The 16462-nt window shown below is 35.8% G+C and overlaps 1 protein-coding gene across 1 annotated transcript; it reads left to right on the top strand.

Annotated features, from left to right (window-relative positions):
• The first annotated feature begins 1097 nt into the window (after window positions 1-1097).
• On the top strand, window positions 1098-15816 carry CENPQ (centromere protein Q). The gene is made up of 8 exons (XM_052649600.1): window positions 1098-1199; window positions 1985-2039; window positions 3075-3201; window positions 6519-6587; window positions 11248-11377; window positions 14271-14390; window positions 14553-14627; window positions 15685-15816. Exons 1-8 carry the CDS (start codon window positions 1098-1100, stop codon window positions 15814-15816), a joined length of 810 nt encoding a protein of 269 aa, XP_052505560.1.
• The last annotated feature ends 646 nt before the right edge of the window (window positions 15817-16462 follow it).

The following is a 16462-nucleotide window of genomic DNA, read 5'->3' as shown; positions in this document are numbered from 1 at the left end:
GCGTTCTGCAGTCCATCAGGGTCCCAAAGAGTCGGACACGACTGAACAACTGTATTTTGTAATTGATTTGACATGTAGTCCCTAAGTATAGTTCATGATCTTTCAGTTGATTCTTTCCCACCATTTTGGGGGTGGGGGGGAAAGCTTGAACTTTTCCTTTTAAAATTTGAGGGAATAGATTTATTCAGAGTACCTTCTCTGTCTGTCTCTAAATCTGCATATATAACTGTATTAATGTAATTAACTTTGAATTTTTAGAAAAGAAATGGTGACTGATTTATCTTTATATCTAATTGTGTGTGTGTGTGTGTGTGTGTGTGTAATGTACATAACACACATATTTAGGGGGGTATGTGTGTGCATGTCAACATACTGTGCCTGACTCTAAACTGTCTGCTCCTTATGGTCTAATGCAGAAATGAATATTTTATTCCTCTGTTTCTTTTAGCAGAGATGAGTTTGGTGTGAAGAATCTTTGTTATAATTCTTGCAACCTAGCAAGAATTATAGCCTAAATCCTTAAGAGGGAATTTACCACATAAATTTCTACAGTGTAGACTCATGGTATAATCCTAAAAGTTATCTCCTCCCATCTTTGGCATAAATCTGTCTGTGTGTGTGCTAAGTCACATAGAATGATGAATCGATTAAGCCTAAAATAAGAAGACCTGAATGTTACTCTGAGTTGACATTATCTGTGACCAGAAAAAAACAATTCAGCACTTTATATTTCCCTTTTCTTGGATTTAAGAATGGAGGTAATATTACTATATGGGGGAGTATAAAGTAAGAAATGTGAAAGTGGTTTTATATGACTTTTTAAGGCCATACAAATGGCAGAAATTTTTTAATGAAGTTGAATTAGACATCTTTAATGAGAACCAGCATTATTTATTTTAAAATATGTTTAAATGCTTTAAAAACACAGAATACTGTCCCAAAACTTTTATTCTGATTTTTTTAAGGCAAACTTGGAACATTTATAGGTAGTCCTTTTAACAAAATATTTGTAATAAAACAAGTCTTAAGCATTTTTCTGTGTCCTTTTCATCTTTACAGATTTGAAAAACTGTTAAAATTGTTCTGTTTAAATCAAGATGTCTAGCAAAGCAAATGCTTCCAAGAAAAAATCTCAACAGTTAAAAAGAAATCCAAAAAGAAAAATTGATGATGAAAAAGCAGAATTACCAGAGAAAAAGGTAATCATTCAGGACTTATTCAAAGAGTTTATCATTCAGGACTCTGGTAAAAATATCATCTGTTCTGTATAAAGGAGTATGTGAAGACTAAAGGTCAGCTTTACTACAAATTATAGTAATTTATATTCCATATATATGGTTATGTGGGAGCTGCTGCAACATGATTTATAAAAACTTGCAGATAAAGATTTTTTTATTCTTTTCCAAAATATTAGTCAGAGAATTCTTTGGGGAAGATGCTATGGGACATTGCTAAGGTGTTCAAATGGGAATACTGGTAATAAAGTACAATAAAGTGAATATGGCATTCATATATTAAAAGACAAGAGAATCCATCAGTTGGTGGAAGAGATTTTTATTAACATTGAGAAAAATTAGTTGGAGAGAAATTAGCTTCTTCCTGCCATAACTTTGTGCCTCTCTTATAAAAGAAATAATCAGCATTTTTTTCTCTGTATTAGGTAATGCCTATATTTTTTGTTTTGCAGGAAAAGTATTTAACACTATTTCACAGGCAAAATAAGTAATGATTCCTTTAAAACATTCTTTAGCACCATATGAAATTCTTTTATACATTATCACCATTGTTCAGGAGTTGCTTTATTATATCCTCCACTTGTGATAAATACACACCTTTTGCTGTAGAAGTAGCAATATACTTTTTTTTCATCTTTCCAGAAGGTATATGAATTCACTCCAATATACATGACAAATCTATCGCAAAAGCAGTATCTTTTTATCTAGTGCCTAATTGTGTGTGCATGTTTGTGTGTTTTTCTCTCTAGGTTAGAAACACAGTGAAAAAAAATAAAAATCATCCAAAACATCTGTCTTCTGAAGGTATTTCTTTTCTAAGTTTAGTTTCACCATATCTTTCTCAAGCTATATCTATTTATGAAAAAGTTCTCAGCATCTTGTTTATGAATTTTGCATAAGCAAAACATAGTAATAAATGGTAGCATTCTCATTTTTGCAAGAATATGTAGTGCTGGTTAGTTGGATACCTAGGTCAGCTAAACTTTTACTTACCACCACCAGCAAAATACTGTGTGGGTTTCTAAACTGAAAGGAACTAGAGAAATTCAAAGTATACAACAGTCTGACTTATTCTGACTTGTGATATAGAGACACACCTGCTGTTTTCTCTTTGAGACAAATACCCTGTTCTGCTACCACTGTTTAGATTAAATTGGAGCTAAGTTTGTCTAGAGTAAAGTAGTTTGGAGTGATCATCTTTACTTAAATATCACTTCATCATGGAAGAATTTTCTACCTCCTCACCCAGGAACAGGTTAGGTCCTCTGGTTTTATACTTACATAATGAACAGTGCTTTTTCCTTTGTAATGCTTTGCATACCTGTAACTATAATTATTTAATCTCCCTTCTCTCCAAATGAATTTTCATGTAAGCCAATAGTGTATATCCTTTGTTTATTTATTATAAGCAGAACAATGTCAGTAACCTACCAGACACTCAATATCTATTTTTGGTTTGGTTAATTGCCTTAGTTCCAGTTGCCACCCAACATATGGCAAAAAACATTTTCCTAGTCTTCTCAATAAGTCCTTTAGTTCAGGTCATTTCTGAGAACCAGACTGTTATGCTGAATCCCAATAATTGGTTCTTCATTTAAAATTGTCTTGCGTTTCTGTCTGCAATATCAGCTAATGGTATTTAAGTTAACACAATAACAACATATTCAACACCTGGCATTTTATGACTGTGCAATAAAAAAAGAAATTAAACAGCTAATACAGCTTTATGGTATTGTGGTTCTGAGAATTCCATTGGCTCTTTTTAGATAAACTTGTCCTTGAATTTATAAATAAAAATATACACATTTCTAGATTAACCACAGTCTCTTCTTTGACCAGTGACAAGACAAACAAAGCATAGTACTCTAAAACAGGTAAAGATAGCATCCAACAAGAGAAAAACCTGGCAACCTCTTTCGAAGAGTAGCAGAGAACATTTACAAAATATGATGGAATCTGTAGCAATGTGAGTATGAAATATTTTACATTTCACTATTTTCATTTCTACTTACGTTTCCTACAAACAGTATCCTTTTAAATATTCTTGTCTATTTTATGGTGATATGGTGTTTTTCTCTTTCGCAAGAAGGTTTTTTTAATGTCTTTTGATGGCCTACGCCTTCAATTAAAAAAAGCCTTTATTAATATCAGAAACTTGGAATTTTATTGCTGAAATAAAAATGAAATCTACATGGCCTAATCTGCTCTCTGTAAACTTAAAACTTTTTTCTGTCAAGAGGGATACTTTAGGAAGAAATTTGCTCAAATTGATACTTTATATGGAAGCAGTGCTAACAGGAATACAGAGATAGGACTCGGCCATCAAGGCGCTGAAATCCATGAGAAGAGGCATATAAATTAGTTACAATGATATAATGTGATAAAAAGAACTTAGATCATTCAGTTCATTTCAGTCGCTCGGTCGTGTATGACTTTTGCAACCCCATGAACCGCAGCACAACAGGCCTCCCTGTCCATCACCAGCTCCTCAAGTTCACCCAAACCCAAGTCCATCGAGTTGGTGATGCCATCCAACCATCTAATCCTCTGTCATCCCCTTCTCCTCGTGCTCTCAATCTTTCCCAGCATCAGGATCTTTTCAAATGAGTCAGCTCTTCGCAGCAGGTGGTCAAAGTATTGGAGTTTTAGCTTCAGCATCAGTCTTTCCAATGAACACCCAGGACTGATCTCCTTTAGGATGGACTGGTTGGATCTCTTTGCAGTCCAAGGGACTCTGAAGCGGCTTCTCCAATGCCACAGTTCAAAAGCATCAATTCTTCGGTGCTCAGCTTTCTTTATAGTCCAACTCTCAAATCCATACATGATCACTGGAAAACCATAGCCTTGACTAAATGGACCTTTGTTGGCAAAGTAATGTCTCTGCTTTTTAATATGCTGTCTAGGTTGGTCATAACTTTCCTTCCAAGGAATAAGCATCCTTTAATTTCATGGCTGCAATCACCATCTGCAGTGATTTTAGAGCCCAAAAAAGTAAAGTCAGCCACTGTTTCCCAACTATTTGCCATGAAGTGATGGAACTAGATGTCATGATCGTAGTTTACTGAATGTTGAGGCTTGAGCCACCTTTTCCCTCTCCTCTTTCATTTTCATCAAGAGGTTCTTTAGTTCTTCACTTTCTGCCATAAGGGTTGTATCATCTGTATATCTGAGGTTATTGATAATTCTCCCAGCAATCTTGATTCCAGCTTGTGCTTCATCCAGCCCAGCGTTTCTTATGATGTACTCTGCATATAAGTTAAATAAGCAGGGTGACAATATAAAGCCTTGATGTACTCCTTCTCCTATTTGAAACCAGTCTGTTGTTCCATGTCCAGTTCTAACTGTTGCTTCCTGACCTGCATACAGATTTCTCAAGAGGCAGGGCAGGTGGTCTGGTATTCCCATCTCTTTCAGATTTCCCACAGTTTATTGTGATCCACACAGTCAAAGGCTTTGGCATAGTCAATAAAGCAGAAATAGATGTTTTTCTGGAACTCTCTTGCTTTTTCAATGATCCAGTGGATGTTGGTGATTTGATCTCTGGTTCCTCTGCCTTTTGTAAAACCAGCTTGAACATCAGGAAGTTCACGGTTCACATATTGCTGAAGCCTGGCTTGGAGAATTTTGAGCATTACTTTACTCACATGTGAGATGAGTGCAAGTGTGTGGTAGTTTGAGCATTCTTTGGCATTGCTTTCTTTGGGATTGGAATGAAAACTGATTTTTCCAGTCCTGTGACCACTGCTGAGTTTTCCAAATTTGCTGACATATTGAGTGCAGCACTTTCACAGCATCATCTTACAGGATTTGAAATAGCTCAGCTGGAATTCCATCACCTCCACTAGCTTTGTTTGTAGTGATGCTTCCTAAGGCCCACTTGACTTCACATTCCAGGATTTCTGGCTCTAGGCGAGTGATCACACCATTATGATTATCTGAGTCGTGAAGATCTTTTTTGTATAATTCTTCTGTGTATTCTTGCCATCTCTTCTTAGTATCTTCTGTTTCTGTTAGGTCCCTACCATTTCTGTCCTTTATTGTGCCCATCTTTGCATGAAATGTTTCCTTGGTGTCTCTAATTTTCTTGAAGAGATCTCCAGTCTTTCCCAGTCTATTATTTTCCTCTATTTCTTTGCATTGATCACTTGAGGAAAGCTTTCTTATCTTTCCTTGCTATTCTTTAGAACTCTGCATTCAAATGGGTATATCTTTCCTCTTCTCCTTTGCTTTTTGCTTCCCTTCTTTTCACAGCTATTTGTAAGGCCTCCTCAGACAGCCATTTTGCTTTTTTGCATTTCTTTTCCATGGGGATGGTCTTGATTCCTGTCTCCTGTACAATGTCATGAACCTCCATCAATAGTTCATCAGGCACTCTATCAGATCTAGTCCCTTAAATTTATTTCTCACTTCCACTGTATAATCATAAGGGATTTTATTTAGGTCATACCTGAATGGTCTAGTGGTTTTCTCCACTTTCTTCAATTTCAGTCTGGTTATGAATTCATGATCCGAGCCACAGTCAGCTCCTGGTCTTGTTTTTGCTGACTGTATAGAGCTTCTCCATCTTTGGCTGCAAAGAATAGAATCAGTCTGATTTCAGTGTTGACCATCTGGTGATGTCCATGTGTAGTGTCTTCTCTTCTGCTGTTGGAAGAGGGTGTTTGCTATGACCAGTGCGTTCTCTTGGCAGAACTCTATTAGCCTTTGCCCTGCTTCATTCTGTACTCCCAGGCCAAATATGCCTATTACTCCAGGTGTATCTTGACTTCCTACTTTTGCATTCCAGTCTCCTATAATGAAAAGGACATCTTTTGGGGGTGTTAGTTCTAGAAGGTCTTGTAGGTCTTCATAGAACCGTTCAGCTTCAGCTTCTTCAATGTCACCGGTCAGGGCATAGACTTGGATTACCGTGATATTGAATGTTTGCCTTGGAAATGAACAGAGATCATTCTGTCACTTTTGAGATTGCATCCAAGTACTGCATTTTGGACTCTTTCGTTGACAATGATGGCTATTCCATTTCTTCTAAGGGATTCCTGCCCAATAGTAGATATAATGGTCATCTGAGTTAAATTCATCCATTCCAGTCCATCTTAGTTCACTTAGATTATTCCTCTGCTTTAAAAGTCCTTGACATAAAATAAAGTGATTGATTCTGCCTGGTTAGTAAGAAGGGGCACTTGAAAGAAATTAGAAAAAATAAACATTAAATATAATGTAATGTTTGAAACTAATACATATCCAATCCCAATATTTATTCAATCCCTATTTTTTCTTTTCTAGATCAGTTCTGAGTGACAGTATTAGAGAAAATAAACAAATTCAATATCATCTGAATTTCCTAAAGAAAAGGTAATATAGTTACACAATTAAAAAAACAGTTGAAACACAGTTGGTAAAAATCCAGTCTGTTCTTGTGTTACCAGAACAGATATTTATGGAATATAGAAGTTTTTTATTTAGGGTTTTTATTCTTTTATTGTTGTCATTTTTGTTTGTTTGTTTGTTTTGTTTTGTTGATGTTTTAAGAAGATGAATGGTTTGGGATTATGTATTCTACCCTAAACTGATGCTGCATGGAATTCTGAAGTAAGTTAAATTTAAGAGAATTTCTAAAGAATCTGAAAATCAAAGCACCTACTTCCAAAGTTCACTTTTCTGTGTTGAGGTTTGAAAAAAAAAATTTTCAACTCTAACTCCTTTCAACTTCATTTTGACCAACTGCAAGTTAACAGTTCACCACTCTCATTTGATACTTAACCCTATTGCCCTGTTTTCTCTTCACTTCATATTATATAACCTTATTTGTAACAAGTATAATTTTCCAGGATACTATTGCTCTTTATTTCTGGCAGGTCTCAGGTAGAGGTTTCTTTTCAAGTATCTTTTTTTTGTTTGTTTGTTTAAGTAATTTTATTTATTTATTTACATAAATAAATATGCTGTACTGGGTCTTCGTTGCTGTGTTGTCTTTTCTCTAGCTGTGGCAAGCGGGGGCTACTCTCTAGCTGCAGGACATGGGCTTCTCATTGTGGTGGCTTCTCTTGTTGCAGAGCTCAAGCTCTAAGGCACCCAGGCTTTAGTAGTTGCAGCTCCCAGGCTGTAGAGCACGTTCTCAATAGTTGTGGCACAGGAGCTGAGTTGCTCTAAAACATGTGGGATCTTCCCCATCAGGGTCAAACCTGCATCTCCAGCATTGTCAGGCAGATTCTTTACCACTGAGGCACCAGCGAAGCCCCCAAGTGTTCTTTAAAGTCACCACTGCCAATAATTTTCAGTGACTTCTTTTTTCCTACTATCTGCCCTAATCTGCTGCTGCATGAAGTTTTGAAGTTAAACTTAAGAGAATTTAGACAGAATCTGAAAGTCAAAATCACCTACTTCCAGCTTTCTTTTTATAGAAGAATGTTCTGCATCTTAGTTTCCTCAGGTTTGCCTGGAAATATTTGTGACCTAGTACTTTATTCTTGGGAAGCATGAGCACAAATACTGCTTTTTTAAATCATAATTCTCAATGATATTAATAGTAAAAAAATAGAAAGGGTAAAATAGGATGGAAAAATAAGAAAAGGAGTACATCAAGGCTGTATATTGTCACCCTGCTTATTTAACTTATATGAAGAGTACATCATGTGAAATGCTGGGCTGGAAGAAGCACAAGCTGGAATCAAGATTGCCGGGAGAAATATCAATAACCTCAGATATGCAGATGACACCACCCTTATGGCAGAAAGTGAAGAGGAACTAAAAAGCCTCTTGATGAAAGTGAATGTGTAGAGTGAAAAAGTTGGCTTAAAGCTCAACATTCAGAAAACTAAGATCGTGGCATCTGGTCCCATCACTTCATGGGAAATAGGTAGGGAAACAGTGGAAACAGTGTCAGACTTTATTTTTTGGGGCTCCAAAATCACTGCAGATGGTGACCGCAGCCATGAAATTGAAAGACACTTACTCCTTGGAAGAAAAGTTATGACCAACCTAGATAGCATATTCAAAAGCAGAGACATTACTTTGCCAACAAAGGTCCATAGAGTCAAGGCTCTGGTTTTTCCAGTGGTCATGTATGGATGTGAGAGTTGGACTGTGAAGAGAGCTAAGTGCCAAAGAATTGATGCTTTTGAACTGTGGTGTTGGAAAAGACTTGAGAGTCCCTTGGACTGCAAGGAGATCCAATCAGTCCATTCTGAAGGAGATCAGCCCTGGGATTTCTTTGGAAGGACTGATGCTAAAGCTGCAACTCCAGTACTTTGTCCACCTGATGCGAAGAGTTGACTCATTGGAAAAGACTCTGATGCTGGGAGGGATTGGGGGCAGGAGGAGAAGGGGACGACAGAGGATGAGATGGCTGGATGGCATCACCAACTCGATGGACATGAGTCTAAGTGAACTCCGGGAGTTGGTGATGGACAGGGAGGCCTGGCGTGTTGCAGTTCATGGGGTCGCAGGGAGTCGGACACGACTGAGCGACTGAACTGAACTGACCTGAACTGAAGATAGGATGAAGTGGATGGGTGTGAGAGTTTGTGGAGACAGGTTGAAGAGATTAAAGAAAGACAACTAGTAGTGAACTTGTAAACTGTTTACAGGAATGGCAACCTGTTAGTTAAGAAGGAATGACTAAAAATTTAATAGATAAACTAATACATACTAAAAGTGTAGCAAAAATAAATAAAATATAGCTATATATGATCTTTTTAATAGGGGGCAGGTAGCCATGTTTGGTGTGTATGAATGAGAATATTTTAGTATGTAATAACTCTTCTTCACAGCAATCACACTGCTTCATCAGAAAAGATTAAATTCTGTTCAACAGATAACCTGTTTTTTCACAATACAGCAGCCATGAAGAGACATATTTCAAAGACTGCTTATTGTCTCCTCATTTTTGCTTTCGCAGCTCTCTTTTTAGTTCCCAAAGTAGCAATACTCAAGATACTTTCCCTTCTACTGATGTGACAGAGTATAGCCTTAGCAAATTGATTCTAATTAGAATCTCAGCAAATTTTCCTCTAGTACCATTTCTGTGGCCTTCCCTGGTAGCTCAGCTGCTAAAGAATCCACCTGCAATGCAGGAGACCCCAGTTCTAGCCCTGGGTTGGGAAGATCCCCTGGAGGAGGGTATGACAACCCACTCCAGTATTCTTGCCCGGAGAATCTCCATGGACAGAGGAGCCTGGCAGGGGCTACAGTCCATGAGGTCACAGAAAGTCGGATACAACTGAGCAACTAGGCACAGCACAGCATGTCTCCAAATACAGTTGGAACACTTGTGCTTAGAGATACTTTGTGAATAAAAGTGATAGAGAATTATGTTTCCTGGTATATTAGCATATTAAAATCCTACAGTAAATAAATCTGTTTCATTTTGTTTAACCTGGTGGTAGAGGTTTAGTCATGTCCAACTCTTGAGACCCTATACACTATAGCCCACCAGGCTTCTCTGTCCATGGGATTTCCCAGACAAGAATACTGGAGTGGGTTGCCATTTCCTTCTCCAGAGGATCTTCCCAACCCAGCATCTTCCAAGTTAGTGTTTACCACAGGAACTCTTTATTGTACAATTAGTCTCGTCTTTGCTTCTGTCTTCATGTTGTCTTCATTCTTTTAGACAAGTTGTCCTCAGTAGATTAGAACTGTATATATAGATAGCTTCCTGTTTAGAAAGAGGCAAAAGAAAGCTCTTAGCCTCTTAGCTTCAGTTAGAATATTCTGGGTGATTGATTCTGATTGGTTTGGGTGATTTGCCTCTTGTTGTACTGATTTTGTGGCAAGAGCTGTTATGATTGACATAGATTGAATCATATATGCTTTTCCTTGTCATGAAACAATAGAGTTGCTAGTCAACAAAAATTAACCACTACACTTTCTAGAGGAACATATTTTGGGGAATTCTGACTTATAGATATACAATGTTGTAAATGTGCTTAGATGTTGTTGACATAGTATTATGATACGTATATTGTAACATGATAAACACTGGTTATATTTTTAGTTTAGTAAGATTTTGTAGAATAACCTACAAATTTAGAACATTTGGAATGGTGAATGACCTTTCTGCAGAACAGGTTTGATAAAGGTTTAGAAAATGTTTATAAAGGGAATCTTTATTTTACTTAAACCAAAAATTCAGACAGGTTTTGTGCTTATGGGCTAATGATGATATGGGGAATAGCTGAAGTTTATCCTGACAGTTTAATGAAAAGTATGATTGGTAGAGTTTAAACAACCTACTTTTTTCTTTATAAAAATTAATATTTTGAGTATGATCCCAGGAAGACAAATCTTGGGTTCCACTGTTCTTCTAATTGCCTGCAAATCTCAAGTAGTAGGATTTTTTAGGATCCAGACACACTGCTGTTAGACAGAAGGAACCAAATTTAGATTTTGCTTCTTGATTTCTTCCTCATGGAACTCAAGAATCAAACCTGGGAAAGCTGTATTTCTGTCTACTTGGAAGTGAGGTTAGTCATAAGATTTGAAGGGGATTTTTTTTTAAGTTAGGAAAAAAATCATTAACTTAGAGTAACTGATACAGGCATTCTCTATTATTGGTCACATTCTGTGAAACAACAGAGATTTAAAGTTCAGAGTGCTAGTTAAGACTAACAGAATAATGTTTCACCTCTTACCAGAAATTCACATTAAATGATAGACTTATGTACTGTAGTAGTCCAGGAAACACATTCAGAAGATACAAGGAAATTTTTAGTTTATTTTAAACTGTGTATAAATAATCAATCGTTAAATGTGTAAAAGAGAAACTTCTCCTTTTAAAAAGCAACCTAGATACCCCATGATTTGTGGTAAATCTTAATCAATCGAAAGACTTAATGAGGACTTGTCAGGGCTTTTGGTCGGGGGGAGGCTTACTGCTAAGATTAGCCGCTGTTAATAAAATATTTCAGCCTTTAGAAATATGAGGGAAAGGAAAAGGGGACTACAGTATTTCAAATCAAAAACAATACTAATGGTACTCAAAAATAAGCAGTTATGTTGTTATTCTGTCCCAAAGATTGCTGCAACTGTGTGAAACCCTGAAAGTCCCTCCCAAAAAGCTGCAAGATTTATCTCATGTGTCAAGTCTGCTGAAAACGGAAAGGGCACAGCACAGAGATAATGAGGAAGGTCTGGCATCTTTGCAGGTATGAAGTTTGAAAAGGGAATTCATTATCAGGGGAAAGGGGAAGAGATTTAATTTTAAGTTTTTTAAATTATGTTATTCTTCTAGTAACTAGTACTACATCTTGGGCAAGATTTTTTATTAACTTTTTTTTTTTTAATCAAAGCAAAACCTTTCAATTTTGGTCCTCTGAAGTTGACTATTTCTAATATATTTGTAATTAAGTAGCAGCCTTATTTTTTTAATCAGACTTCAAATATAATGAACTGTCTTATTTTTGATTAGCAAGTTATAGGAATTCATCACTAAATGCTGTAGAATTTCAAAACATTAGTTTTTCTGTCCTTCAGTGCTACTTTATTGACAAGAACACAATCATCATCATTATTTTTATAATCATTATAGATAACTTGTAACAAGAGCCTTCTATGTTTTTCTAGTCACTGTTCTAAGCACTTTACAGTTATAGCCCTTAATGACTTGCAGAGGCTTGTGCTATATTTCATGTTTTACAAATGTGAAAAAGAGAAATATTGGCATTTTTAGCTGAACCTTAGACAAACTGCTCACAGTTGTGATGCAGTCCTATTAGTCCAACTTTAGGGCATGTGATTTTTTATCTTTATCCTGTGGAAGGTAGTGAGAGATAATATTTGCTGTTAGGATAAACAACAGGCTTTTCATTAGTGGATACTTTAGCAGTTAAGAAAATCAATCTTAAGGGGCTTATTAAATAATTATTAAAACTAAAACAGATTGGACCGTATATACTTTTGCTGTTTTGAAGTAGTTTGTAGATCTGGTCTTTGTCAGCAGGTCAACTTTCTAAAGTAATAAGTCTGTTAATCTGTTACAAGGTGGTGGTAAACAGTGGTTGCATCCCCAATGAGTCAGCATTCACAAATAGGTCATTCCAGCTTTTCCATGTGATTGAGAATAAAAATGGAACAGTTTATTTGTAAGCAGCAGATCTACTTGTAGCTCTGTAAATTACAGATTTATAAATTTGTAATTTATATATTGTAAATATATTGTAAACTTAATATATTTTGTAAATTTATATATATTGTAAATTTACGTTGTTGTTCAGTCACCAAGTCATGTCCAACTGTTAGAGACGTCATGGACTGTAGCACGCCAGGCTTCCCTGTCCCTCACCATCTCCCTGAATTTCCCCGGTGATATCATCCAAGCATCTCATCCACTGTTACCTTCCTCTCCTTCTGCCTTCAGCCTTTCCCAGCACCACATTCTTTTCCAGTGAGTCAGCTGTTTGCATCAGGCGGCCAAATACTAGAACTTCAGTTTCAGCATCAGTCCTTCCAAAGAGTGTTCAGGGTTATTTCCTGTAAGATTGACTGGTTTGATCTCCTTGGTTTCCAAGGGACTCTCAAGAGTCTTCTCCAACACCACAGTTGAAAAGCTCTGCCTTCTTTATTGCCCACTTTCGCATCCATACATGACTACTGTAAATTTATAGAGTGGTGTTTTTAGTGGCTTTCTCACTTTCTTCATTGCGTGAGGTTATATTTAACTTTCATTACAGTGTAGCTTTGCAAGAGTATATTTTCAGTACTGTCACTAGCTCCCCTGCTTAATGAACAGTTGGGAAGCATAATATGGCTTTTTTTTTTTTAGCTTTGTTTGAGATATAAGTAGCAAAGTGGTAAGATATCTAAAGTGTACATCATGGTGATTTAATGTATATATACATTGTGAAAGGATTTCCCCCCCCCATCTTATTCATTATTGCATCTGTCACCTCACTCTTGTTTTTTTTTCTTGGTAAGGACATTTAAGTTCTACTTTCAATTATATAATACAAATTTCAGTTATATAACAAGTTCTCCATGTTTTGTATTAGATCCTGTGACCTTGGCCTAGTAAATGGAGCTCTCAGACCTAGAGTTTTGGGTACTCAGGAATCAGCACCTTGCTGTAAGGGTCAGATGATAAACATCTTGCTCTTTATGAGTCGCATTGATTTTCATTGCACAGTCTTTTTCGTTTTTTTAACATTCTTTAGAAATGTAAAAATCATTCATAGCTCTTGAACCAATCAAAAACAGCCTATGAGCAGTTGCAGACCTCTGTAGGTACCCTTTCTAATGGTTTCTAGAAGCCATAATATATTTGTTAAGGAAGATTACTATAATTAACAGTAACAATTCTGCTTTCAGTATTTGGAAAATGATGTTAAATGTAAATACCAACCATATTGCTCATCAGGATTTCAGAGTTATTACTTCATTACTTTCGTGTGGCTTCTGTATGGCTTATTTACTTGTTCCCTGATCCCCAGAGGCCACGCTGTCCTTTGCTGTTGCTAGGACTAGATTTGAAAGCAATGCAGTACTTAATACCATTTAAAAACCCAGAAGTTGGCTAACTCTATGTGTGGCCTGCAGTCAGTACACCCCTGGTATTCCCATATTTATTTCATTCATTTATTTTCTCTTTTGTTTTCCTCTGAAAGTTTTATGTTCTTTTTATGTGAGAAACTGCCACTCATTTTCTGTTATTATCTTTGCCCAAATGTTCAGCACTTTCTCTTTTGGCAAATGAAAATAGCACTCAGATATTCCTAAATTAGAGTTTCTCTGCTATTACATGCTGCTTAAGGAATGCTGCTATACCTGCTGCTGTGAATCCTTGGGTTCTGCTAAATTCACATAGGTCTTCCAGGATCTCTGATACCAGCAGCTTTGGTAAGTTTTTGAGGAAAGTTTCAAAAGGTTCATTTACATCTTTGTTCCACTGGTAAATCAATCTCTAGGGAGACTTTTTTGAAAGAAAAATGAAAATTACCAGTTTCTTCCAGAAGTGTTTCAATATGTAAGATGTTTTTAAAACTGTTTGGGTTTCACTTAATAGTATATTTAATTTAAAACATTAGCTTTCTCTTTCTGATGCAGGAAGAAACAGATAAAATGGTAGCGACTATAGAGTCAATGACTGGGGATATTCACAGCCTAAAGAACAAAGTTCGTGTTCTGACAAGTGAGGTAGAAGAAGAAGAAAAGAAGATAAAACAGGTAATTGTTCCCCACCAAAAAAAAAAGTTATTACTATAATCTGGATATAATTTTTCATTATTAGATTTTACCCAGACAGCTTTTGAGTATAATCAGAGAAGTCAACTTTTTGAAACAGTCAAGCTTTACAAAATAATCTATAGCTTTCTTTTTCTACTTTAGATGTTTCATATAGATAGTGGGGTACTCTGTCTTCCTGAACTTTCTCAAAAGAGTCTCAGAGCACCCATCCTTCAGGTAAGTACTTACAATTTACCATATTAACTGTATCACCAGTTATAAATTTCATATAGGTAAAAAAATTATATGCTACTTCTTCTTTTAAACAAATGAAATCTATGATATAAACTGTAAGGGAAAATTATTTTTCTCATATGATGGTATAGTTTGAACATCTCATGCTTGTCAGTTGCTGTATAACATTCCATTATATAGATGTGCCATAATTTAATTTGTGGAGATTTTGGAAATAAATAATTTTTCTAGTACAGGTAATGCTGTGTACACCTTTATATATGCATTATTACACATTTGTATATTCATGGCTGTAGGATAGATTCCTGGAAGTAAATTCTGACAGTTGCTTTGTTTATGCTTCTAATAATTGCATGTAACTTTTCCTAAAATAGTATACTATGTCCTATTTGTAGTAGGCTGCACACTGGTAACTTATCTTTTTTCAAACGACCCCAATAGATACTGTAATGTCACTGTTTACCCTGGTAGAAAGTCTGTATGTTTTCTCAAAAAGTAGCAAAAATTTTCCTATCTAAAATCTACGTAGGCTGAGGAATGGGAATGGGCAGAGAGGAAACAGAATAATATAGATTTAAAAGAAGAATGGCAATTAGTTGATAGATAATTACAGTTGAGTGATTATATAAGATTATTATTATATCATTCTCTCTAAATAACATATCAATACATATAACATTTTTCATAGTGAAAGGTTAAAAACTAATTACATGGGTAAAGTCAAAAGGTACACACTTCCAGTTACTTATAAATATGTCATGGGGATGTAATGTATAAGCTGGTGACTAGAGTTAATACTGTATTGTGTATTTGGAAGTTGCTAAGAAAGTAGATCTGAAAGTTCTCATCACAAGGAAAAAAAAAATTTGTATCATGTTTGGTGATAGATGTTAACTAAACTTACTGTGGTGATCATTTTGCAGTGTATACACATATCAAATCATTATGTTATATGCCTGAAGCTAATATAATGTTCATGTCAATTACATATCAATAAAAAATAAAATTTTAAAAATGAGTTATTCTCTCATGCCCACAGAGAGAAATTCTGACGCTAATTCCAAATCAGAACAGTCTTCTGAAGGACTTGGAAGTTCTCCATAATTCAAACCAGATGAAGCACATGTTCACCTTCATTGAAGAAGTCTATAAAAGACTGGATGCCTCTTAAAGAGTTGGGTTTTTTTTTTGTAGATTGTCCCATATTAATGTTTATGAATTGGAAAAATGTTAATCTATGTGATGTTGCAGAGGCTGAGGCTTCTTCAGATACGCACTTTAACCTCTATAGGTCTACCATTAGCATCTAATGTAGGCCTTAAAGACTGTTTTTATCAGTTCACAAGTCTAGGAACTCACATTTATGTTACTGTATCTCCAGTTATGTGCCCATAACTTAAAGTGAGAATAGCCACAATCTGATGGTTTATAATAGCTGATAGAGCTTGTTTATTGTTTAATGCAAAGCAAGTGTGCTACTATGATTTAATGTATGTATATTGTTTATAGTGCCTAGCACATAAAAACATAAGTGTTTGCTCTCCTTATTGTTCTTTAGCTGATGACTTGCATTTTCTGTCTGGTCACGTGGAACTTGCAACATCCCCAATTGCCCTTGCTCTTTTACACAACACCCTAGACTGTATGTGGCATCATTATGACGAACCAGGTGTCTTTAACTTTAAAGGCAGCATGAAAGTTTTGTTTCTTTTTTTAGGTTAGTGAATAGATGCTGAATATTTATTTTCTACTCTCATCAGAGCATACCTTTACTTCATAAAATTGTTAAAAAGAAACCCAAGCTCATTTACTCCCTT

This window comes from Budorcas taxicolor, chromosome 11, assembly GCF_023091745.1.
Source record: "Budorcas taxicolor isolate Tak-1 chromosome 11, Takin1.1, whole genome shotgun sequence".
Lineage (NCBI taxonomy): Eukaryota > Metazoa > Chordata > Mammalia > Artiodactyla > Bovidae > Budorcas > Budorcas taxicolor.
This window is presented reverse-complemented; position numbering and strand designations above follow the sequence as displayed.